The sequence below is a fragment of the Sinocyclocheilus rhinocerous genome, unplaced genomic scaffold (genome assembly GCF_001515625.1).
Source record: "Sinocyclocheilus rhinocerous isolate Xijiao unplaced genomic scaffold, SAMN03320098_v1.1 scaffold1050, whole genome shotgun sequence".
Taxonomy (NCBI): domain Eukaryota; kingdom Metazoa; phylum Chordata; class Actinopteri; order Cypriniformes; family Cyprinidae; genus Sinocyclocheilus; species Sinocyclocheilus rhinocerous.
Window position 1 is genome coordinate 11,230 of NW_015651629.1, and position 11,185 is coordinate 22,414.

General features: G+C 35.2%; 1 protein-coding gene across 1 annotated transcript in view; it reads left to right on the forward strand.

Moving 5' to 3' along the window:
• The first annotated feature begins 2,609 nt into the window (after positions 1–2,609).
• The window catches only part of LOC107713227 (nidogen-1-like), a 47,169-nt gene continuing 38,593 nt past the window's right edge, over positions 2,610–11,185 (forward strand). The window contains exons 1-2 of the mRNA XM_016518677.1: positions 2,610–2,837; positions 9,789–10,091. Coding sequence (XP_016374163.1) covers positions 2,646–2,837; positions 9,789–10,091 — 495 coding nt within the window. The 5' untranslated portion in view covers positions 2,610–2,645. The remainder of the gene's footprint in view (positions 2,838–9,788; positions 10,092–11,185) is intronic.

The window sequence follows — 11,185 nt, forward strand, 5'->3', positions numbered from 1 at the left end:
GGCGGGGTCAGCAGAGCTCATTAACATTTAAAGGAAAATGCTACAAAAACGGCTTGATCTGAACAGAGCTGTTTTTGACAGGGTAAAAAGGTGTTTTTTACACTACCATTGAGAAATTTTAACCAAACTATGTTGCAGGCTTTTCATTAAGACCCTAAAGAATCATATCAACTTGTAGAAAATGAGCATCCTGTGACCCCTTTAATAACTTCAGGTTGTAAAGTGATTATGAGCATGTGTAAATGAGTGTCCCCTCAGAAGTAAGGGCCCCGGGCTCTTAACTGAAGCCCCAGGCAGAGGCGGCTCACATCTGGACAGAGCTTTGTGTGTTTTCATTAAAATGGTTTAAAACAGCGGTGAAATCCAGCACAAATAATATAGCAGTGAGTATTTAAAAAAACGTATTTTATTTATTTGTCACGTCATGTTCCAGTCTTTGATTAATCAACTGTTAATGACTTGTAGACAGAACACACAAATTTATTTTTATTTAATTGTAAAATTGCATTGGTGGGAACAACAGATATTTAATAATTTGATCAAAATTATTGTTAGGGATAATTTAGTAGTGTCTGATATTGGTAGGATCATGTCATAGCGTCTATACTAAATTCTACAGCCTTGAAAATCATAACAAGCGATGTCTGACTTATAGTTCTCTCCTTAAATATGAAGAGATCAAACAACAGATTTTTGAGTTACTCCACATTTCACAAAAAGCTTATGAACGTAATTATATTAGTCAGACACTGAAGCGAGTTGCTGATTTTGTCTCTTTTGAGAAAGATTCATTCACTTGTTTTGCAATGAACCACACAGAGACATTTTGGTCAGATTTTTTTAATGTTCATCTGATCTCGTTTTGTAAGAGACTTTTCTTTCTGATTTAAAGATGTTTTCTTTGGATTGTTTAACGACTCGTAAGAGAATATAGGAAAATACAATTTTATTAATTTGTGTTTCCTGCTAGCTAAATTTCACAAACATAAACAAAAATCTGGCTCTAAATCTCTTTTCTTTTTTCAGCGTTGATCTAGACGAGTAGCCTACATGGAAACTATCCGAAGTTCTGTTCATCCTAAATCAGTGAAAACTGCATCTCTATACTTTTTTTTACTTTTTCATTTGTTTTGTTTTTGTAACTGTACTGCTTAATGGTTTGATGCCTTCGACTGTTTAATAAAAAAAGGAATCAGAAAAAAAGATTCGCGAACGCGAACCCGCAACTAAGTTCCGATCTGAAACAAATGACTCGCGATTCGAAGATTCGATCTGAAGCAAATGACTCACGATTTGCGCTCTGAAGTTCCAATCTGAATCAAATGATTAACCCGCGCCGTCCCAATCTGAATCAAGTGATTCGCGCTCCGAAGTTCCGATCTGAATCAAATGATTAACCCGCGCCGTCCCAATCTGAATCAAGTTATTTGCGCTCCGAAGTTCCGATCTGAATCAAAAGATTTGCGAACCCGCTCCGTAGTTCTGATCTAATGATTCGCGAACCATCATCTCAGATCAGGAATCGGAACGCGGATCGCTTTTTAAAACGTAGAAACTGCACCTTAGAAGTGGAATCAAATAACTTATGGGTATTCCAACAAATCCAGAGTATTTTAACAACAGTAGGCTGTCTCGAAGCGTTTCTCCCAGTCAGATATAGCTATCTGATGATTCAGCTGTTAAGTCTTACGCAGTTGTTAAATTCATAGTAAAGTGATACATACTTTATTCATAGTAAAGTGCGACAGTTTTTATTTTTGCCAATGTTTGTCCGATTTTAACGTTGCTGTTGCTACGTTTACCTCTTCATTGCCAAAAGAAAATACCTGCTCTGCCTCTAACGCACCTATAAAGTTACTGAAACTGTAAAAAATGTCACTTATAGGCTATGTGGAATTAAACCACTCTAGTATTTGTACTTAAGATATTCGAGAAAATCCAACACATATTTTAACAGTATAGGCTACGCTTTTTCCTCACAGACAGTCTTTGACGATTCCGTTGTTAAATACTCGTTTAAGTTTATTTTTATGTAGTTGTGAAATAAATTAATAGTGAAGTGATCCTAAATGGCGATAGTTCTTATTTTTGTCAACGTAGTAACTGAAGTCGCTGTTGCTATGGTTACTCCTCAGTTGAACGCGATTTTAGCGCCAGATAAAAATAGGCCTACCTACTCTGACACACTTGTAAACAGTGTTGGGGGTAACTCATTACAAGTAATGCGAGTTACGTAATCAGATTACTTTTTTCAAGTAACTAGTAAAGTAACGCATTACTTTTTTAATTTACAAGAAAATATCTGAGTTACTTTTTCAAAAAAATAATGCCAGTTACTTTGTTTTCCCATTTATTGACTGACAGCTCTCCTGTCCCCATATTGGGAGAAATCCTTGTAAATGTTCTAAACGTAGAAAATACCTAGAATTAAACGACTTTAGTATGGGTAAGAGCACTCCCCCACCTTACCTTTTGTCTCGAGGGTTCAAATCTCCGCAGTAATGTAAATGATTTCCGAGGCTCCTCCATGAACTCCGCCCTTCATGAACTCCTCTCACACCTCTAGAGTTCATCCCCGTTCACTCCTGGCCGGAGCTCCGACGGACAATAAACGCACGTATATGTGGGGTTTCTAGAGTTGTATAATGGCTCTTCTGCGCAGTGTTGGGCTTCTGGCTCTGCTGCTGGTGTCGGTCCGGTGTCTGATCCAGGAGCAGCTCTTCGATTACGGGATCCGGTTTGGCGACCAGATTCTGGATTCTGGAACCGATTCGGTTCGAGAGCTCGAGCTGGAGCAAACGCTCTTATTCTTCAAAGGAAAGTTCGACAAAGTTTACGTAAGTAACTTTTCAAAATGCATTTAAAGTTTTTCCTCTTTGTTGTTTTTCTTTTTTTTTATTCGCGCTAAGCATATTCATAATTATAACGCGTTTCCCCTAATATTTCCAGTGATTATGTTTAAATTGGCTAATTAATTTAAATAAAGGAAACTAGTGTATACAGATTATTTATAAAGGTTAAAACCGACACAAGTTCATTATCTGTATGCATGCATGAATGAATGAATGAAGTGAAATCGTACAATTTGTCCCCAAGAGATCCAAGAGGAAGCATGCATTTCTATAAGCATCTTATTGGGGATCATGTTTTGTATTTGCTAAAATACTTTAACTCCTATTGACCAAAAAAGCAAAAGTGTTCTCAAAAGTCATCTGTTGATCACTAAACATTTTCTATAGTCTACAAATCCAGCAGTTATTCAGTTCATATTAAGATGTCTGCCTCCCACTTTCTCTCCTTCTTGGTCTCGGAAGTTGTATATCTACAGTAAAAGCCCCCCATGGAAAGAAAACACTGGGGAGAGACATAAATATTTACTTTAGGTGTCTGTCCTGATGTGGTTTCTTTATAAATGTGCTCATTAGTCTTGCATGTTTGGGTTCTGGAGGTTGATCAGAGATCTACAGCTTTCTATTGCTCTAGTGTTTAACCAAATTGGTTCTATGCTTATGTTTTTCCATATTACACTCTTAAAATAAAGGTTTATTGACATTAAATGGTGGTTCCGTCTGGAATCTTTGGAATTGGACAAAATGTTCTTCACACTAAGTTCTTTTGAGAACTGTACACTTCTTTCGGGATCCAAAAATGGTCCTTTTCTCGCTTTGCTGCAAAAAACCGGAGTGTTGGAGCCTTTGCATGATATTTTCAATCACTGAGATGGTTTTACAGCTTTTTCTCCTCTGTTAACAATCAAACACGAACGTCTGTTGTTCCAGCAATTTCCAAACTTTAAAATTTTAACAGTGTCATTGTTTACTAATCATCTAACCATGCAGAAGCCAATCTGGAGACAATCAATATACAAAATGTTTAAGATGTTTCTCAATTAGGTTCATTTAATCAGCTTGGAAGCGTTGACCAGAATGACTTACTAACGTAATATTCAGTGTCTAGGAACGCCTCCAACTTATGATCTGCCAAAGCAGTTGGTTTTTATACACTAACTGTCTAGCGATATCTCACAACTTCCTCTGGGAATGACATTTTCCATATGGCTTGTCCACTGATAGCCAATGAATCCCTCCTTATGTGGGATGTTCCACAGAACTCATGGGAACGTTCCTGTTGTTGCAAAAACACAGAAAACACTGGCTCTTAGAAAGAGAAGTCAAGAAGTTCTTTTGTCCATCTCTCGGTAGACAGAAGTGCCATTGTATGTTTCTGTGATGGCCTTCTCGTTTTGTCTCCATGCATCGTTGGCGTTTTGCCAGAGGCTTCAGTGTAGATGACTTTGATGGCTCCAGCCCAGAGGTTTATATAAGCACTTCCTCCTGTCCAGCTGTGGTCCATTCATTTCTAACTGCATTTACATTCCTGATGGACCGTCTTCAACAAAGGTTGCCATGTTACCTGGTTTGAACACAATGAAAAAGTAGGAGGAGCTCCCATTCCCATTGGAACCTCAGGATTAGTTCAGGATTGTAAGGTACTCTGCTGGTTTTCCTCTAGATCTTGGTTTTAGATTGGACGTCAAGAACAAAAGATATGGGAAGTGTTTTTGACTTTCTAGCAGCTACCTGTTTCAATTACTTAGAGATGGGAAATAAGAACAAGATCATTTCCATGATTTAAGTCATTTTCAACCTAAGTATTCACTATGACAAAAGTAATTTTAAATGAAAATCGTTACCATTAAATAATTCATTTTCAACCAAAATATTCACAGACACAAGTCATTTTAAACTAAAATCTTTACCATTAAATTCATTTTCAGCCAAATTCTTTTCCATTAAATAATTCATTTTCAACCAAAATCTTTCCCATTAAATAATTCATTTTCAACCAAAACCTTTACCATGAAATAATTCATTTTCAACTAAAATTTTACCATGAAATAAGTCATTTTCAACCAAAATATTCACAGACACAAGTCATTTTAAACTAAAATATTTACCATTAAATAATTTTCAACTGAAATCTTTACCATGATATAAATAATTTTCAACCAAAATATTCACTATGACACAAGTATTTTTCAACTAAAATCTTTACCATAAATAATTCATTTTCAACCAAAATCTTTACCATAAGTAAGTTTCAGTCAAAATCTTTACCATGATACGAGTAATTTTTCAACCAGAATCTTTACTATGACTCAAATAATTTTCAACTAAAATCTTTACCATGAAATAAATAATTTTCAACCAAAATATTCACTATGACACAAGCAATTCAACCACAGTATGGTAACTCCACCACCTTATAGTAATTCTGTCTGAAATCAGATAAACTAATAATTAAAATTAAAGCCATACCTTATATTTCCCAACACTGTCACTTAAATGGCGTCTACTTAAATTTGGGAAATGAACATTAATCACACCATATTTGGAGTCTCTACCTCAATCCCTCTAGCGCCACCAACTGTCCAAATTTGCACTCAAGCTTATGCTAAAAAAAGGGCTAGAAACAAATTTTTCTGTTTTTTTTTCATCATATCGCCCAGGCATTATTGACATAACAGTGTGACTTTCTATAAAGCTGCTTTGAAACGATGCATATTGTGCAATGAAAATAAATTTGCCTTGACTTTTTCCGTTCTTGCCATAGGGAATTGTGTTGGTAGCATGCAGAGCGTCACCACTCTATAGAATTCGAGCGATGCTTCAGACACGATCTGTTTCTTCTTTAACTCTTCGTTTGTTTCCCGTACCCCTGCCGTCTGGGTCGAGGTTGTGTCGCTCCTCCAGGTGGCTTAGATATCTCCTGGCCTCCCCTGAGGCGATGCATGTGTGAGGAGCAGCTGCAAGAGCTCATGGGGGTTGATAGTGGGGTCAGCGCTCGAATCTACTGCAAAACTCTTTGATTCTGTGAACAATCTCCAGTCCATCTTCCATAAAGCCAAGAGTTATCGTTGTTAATTTCTGTAGCGATGTAAGACGAGCTGAAGTTTAGCAGTGAATCTCGACCTTTATGACTCTAAAACCCTCCGTTATTCACAACGATATTGAAGAGCCAACACTTCAAGTTTCTGATAAATAATTAAATATCACGATTTTGTACATTTTAAGAGCTGAATGTTTTTAAAGCATTGTGGTATTTCTAATTTGCATGACATTTTTCAATTTTTTTCTGATTTACTGGATAAAAGGATAAAAAAAATTGAATCAGATTTTTTTTACGTTCTGATTTCTAATTTCTATAAACTTTGCAATGCGTAAAGAATATGCAATGTTTTGTCTCGCAATATGCAAGAATATCCAAAGTTTTTTTCTTGCAAAATGCAAAAAGATGCTAAATTTATTATTGCAATATGCAGGACGATGCAACGTTTTTTTTATTGCAATATCCAAGAATATGCAAAGTTTTTGTCTTGCAATATACAAGAAAGTGTAAAGTTTATTATTGCAATATGCAAAAATATGCAAAGTTTTTGTCTTGCGATATACAAGAAAGTGTAAAGTTTATTATTGCAATATGCAAAAATATGCAAAGTTTTTGTCTTGCGATATGCAATATTCACTGCTGAGCTGCAGCCATGAATTAAATAATTAGATTTCAACAAATTCAACAATTAAATAATTTCTATATCACAATTTCAGAAGTTTTAAGAGCTTAATTTTTTCAAGATTCATGTTGTATTTATTGGATAAGTATAAAGGATAATGGTTTTTAAAAAATATCTTTTGCTCACAGTCTCTACACTGAATAAAATTTGGCGTAGAAACCATTTTTACTCTGAAATTGCTAGTAAATTCAACACATAATTGCAAAGAAACTGTATATGACACATTGAATCAAACATGAAATTTTGCAGTAGGAAGACTGAAATAGTGTATTTTTTACAACTTAGAATAACAACTTTTTACAACTTTTAAGATTTAAGAACATTTCAATCACTTCATTAAAAATTAATCTTCCTCATATATCTATATTGTCCAAGACCGTATGAATCCTGTTTTTTTCAGAGATAAATCAGTTGTTGAGGGGGTGAATTAAAATCAGAAATATCTTTATTTTTAGCTAACTTTAATGCATATTTTAAATAATTTTAAGTCAACTTAGAAATCTGGCCCTCTTTTTGAGAACCAGTGGCTTAGAGGTTTGTTCAAATCACTGATCATAACTATGAGCTTTAGTAATAGTTGTGCTTAACTTGATAAGATGTTGTCTAAAGTGCCTCTGAATAATAGCAGAAGTTTGAGGGAAATCTGTTGTGTAATTTGAGACTTGTGTGAATTATTCTGACTCCTAGAAACAGAGACGTCTTCCATCAGATCACATGACGAAACTGCAAATGACCCAAGAAAAGTGTGTTAATCCTTTAAACGTTTGTTTCAGCTGTTGGAGACTCTACATCGAGCTGAAGTCAATAGCTGGTGTTCTTCCAACTGCTTCAGTCACTCATGCATGCATCTCTTTAGGATGAAAGCACGGTTATCGGGGTTTCAGGGTTTTTCTTTGCACGTTTGACGCTTGAATGGTTTTGTTGCTAAAGGAAAAGCATTGGATTGAAATGGTTTCAAGCTAAAGTAGACTAATCTTGTGTTTTAATAGCTGTATTTCCAGACTCACGCATGTCGGTTTAGTGGTTCAACAACCAGCAGACGTCAAACACAGAGTGTGGGGGTTTGATTTTATCACTTTGGTGTGAAGAACGTCCTCCGTTATTTAAGGTTCAAGATCCTGAGAAGCCAGCCAGTCTGGATTTTGTTACAGAACTATTTGTTATACTTTGTTTGCCATTATTGCTTGATCTTTTAGATTTAAATCTAGTGTAAGCAGTAAGGGATTGGACAAGACCTTCTTTTCACATGTTTTGCGGCTTCCCTGCAGTTTTACTTAAGTAGTTGCCAGAAACTCGTTAAAGAAAAGCTTTTACACACACAAACATGCCGAGTTTAAATGGCACAACACCTTTTGAAGTGTGAAGGCATTCGACTGTAACGAGCACCATCACCGTTAGGAAAGAAAGATCACAGAAAAACATCGCTGTTTGTTTTAGGCTTCAAGCTATGATGCAGAAAAACATCTAATAATTTGCAGTTTTTCAGAGCAGACATTTTACTTGTATTTAATGCAAGAACAGCTAAAAGAGTCACGAGCCATTGATTCTCACTCGTATGAATTATTACTAAACAAAACAAAATGTATGCTTGCTATTAAAAACCACAACATTTATAAGAAAAACATATTGGATTTTGCAGTTGTTTACAAGCAGGGCTGTTTTATGCTTTATTGATCCCTTCATTGATTTCAGCCAGAAACGGTTACTGTGAGCATTGCTTTTGTGCCTTAAGCAGTTTTATTGAAATATGCAAGAACATGCAACATTTTGTATTACAATATGCAATGTTTTTATTGCAATATGTAAGAATATACAATATGTTTTATTGCTATATGCAAGAATATGCAACATTTTTTATTGCAATATGCAATGTTTTTATATGCAAGGATATGCAATACGTTTTATTGCAATAAGCAAGAATATGCTACATTTTTTTAAATTGCAAAATGCAAGAATATGCAAAGTTTTTACTACAATATGCAAGAAAATGCAACATTTTTATTGCAATATGTAAGAATATGCAATACGTTTTATTGCAATATGCAAGAATATGCAACATTTTTTTAATTGCAAAATGCAAGAATATGCAAAGTTTTTATTACAATATGCAAGAAAATACAACATTTTGTATTGCAATATGAAATGTTTTTATTGCAATATGCAAGAATATGAAACATTTTTTTAATTGCAAAATGCAAGAATATGCAAAGTTTTTATTACAATATGCAAGAAAATACAACATTTTGTATTGCAATATGAAATGTTTTTATTGCAATATGCAAGAATATGAAACATTTTTTTAATTGCAAAATGCAAGAATATGCAAAGTTTTTATTACAATATGCAAGAAAATGCAACATTTTCTATTGCAATATGCAAGAATATGCAATGTTTTTATTGCAATATGCAAGAACATGCAACATTTTGTATTGCACTATGCAATGTTTTTATATGCAAGAATATGCAATACGTTTTATTGCAATAAGAAAGAATATGCAACATTTTTTATTGCAAAATGCAAGAAAATGTACAAGAGTGTGCAACGTTTCTATTGTCTTATGCAAGAATATGATAAGTTTTTATTGAAGTATTCAAAAATATGTGAAGTTTTTGTGCGATATGTAAGAAAAGAAGTTCTGCTCTCTAGTTATGCATGTCTGTAGAATTTTTCACCTTTTTTACCGCTCCTCAACAAGCCACATGATATGTATTGTTATTCCTTAAGTTATGCACATAAGTGTAATACATTAGCACTCACGGTGTCGTTTAATTCAAAACTAATTTATTTTACCTGTACATATCAGTTCCCTTTCAGTCGGTCACTCTCGACGTCACGTCGGATGACCGACGAAATTGGGATCTCGCTTAGAGAGACCAATCCACTTCGAGTGTAAACTAAACGAGCCAATGCACATTGGCATGCGATTATTGCATCCAGCTGCTGCTGATCACAGCGTGAGTATAAGTAGGCAGCAGATGCAGCGCATATTCAGCTTTTCGCTTCGGAGCCGAGCGATCACATCGTTCTGCTCCTGACTACTCTACTGAGAGAAGAAGACTGATCCGACGTGACGTCTCCGTTCCCTCCTTCAGGGAACGAGGGTTACCATACGTAACCGAGACGTTTCTCTCCAAGCCACTGTCATAAAAAAACCAAAACAGATTCATATTGGTTTAGATGTCTACTTATTTATGTTTCATGTCACACACTCTGCAGGTCAGCACCAATGGCTTCATATCTCTGGCTGAACCCACCGATGAGTCTGAGTACCTGGGGAAGATGCCGGCCAGTTTTGGTATGATTGCAGCCTTCCTGGGAGATCTGGACACCACTGATGGGGCCGGTCACGTCTTTTTCCGCCAGGATAAAAGCCCTGATGTGCTCCAGAGAGCCGCAGAGCACATCGGCCAAGCATTTCCTTCTGATGACGGGATCGAACCCACTCACACCATCATCGTCACCTGGGAGAATGTGGCGCCTCAGTCTGAACGAGGAAGAGGAGATGAATATGAATATACGGTACATCCCTCAATTCTGAATGTTTTGCACTTACAAAAGTTAATTATGAAGCCGGCACAACAGCATCTACAAGTCAAGTCACCTTTATTTAAGTTTTTATTGCGATATGCAAGAATATGCAAAGTTATTGTTTTGCAGTATGCAGGAATATGGATTTTTTTATTGCAATATGCTAAAAATATGTAGATATTGTCTAGTAGTATGCAATAATATGCATTTTTTTATGCAAAATGCAAGAATGTGCAAAGTAATTGTTTTGCAATATGTAAGAATATGCAGTGTTCAAATGCAATTTTCAAATATATGCAAAGTTATTGTTTTGCAATATGCAAGAATATGAAACATTTTTTTAATTGCAAAATGCAAGAATATGCAAAGTTTTTATTACAATATGCAAGAAAATACAACATTTTGTATTGCAATATGAAATGTTTTTATTGCAATATGCAAGAATATGAAACATTTTTTTAATTGCAAAATGCAAGAATATGCAAAGTTTTTATTACAATATGCAAGAAAATGCAACATTTTCTATTGCAATATGCAAGAATATGCAATGTTTTTATTGCAATATGCAAGAACATGCAACATTTTGTATTGCACTATGCAATGTTTTTATATGCAAGAATATGCAATACGTTTTATTGCAATAAGAAAGAATATGCAACATTTTTTATTGCAAAATGCAAGAAAATGTACAAGAGTGTGCAACGTTTCTATTGTCTTATGCAAGAATATGATAAGTTTTTATTGAAGTATTCAAAAATATGTGAAGTTTTTGTGCGATATGTAAGAAAAGAAGTTCTGCTCTCTAGTTATGCATGTCTGTAGAATTTTTCACCTTTTTTACCGCTCCTCAACAAGCCACATGATATGTATTGTTATTCCTTAAGTTATGCACATAAGTGTAATACATTAGCACTCACGGTGTCGTTTAATTCAAAACTAATTTATTTTACCTGTACATATCAGTTCCCTTTCAGTCGGTCACTCTCGACGTCACGTCGGATGACCGACGAAATTGGGATCTCGCTTAGAGAGACCAATCCACTTCGAGTGTAAACTAAACGAGCCAATGCACATTGGCATGCGAT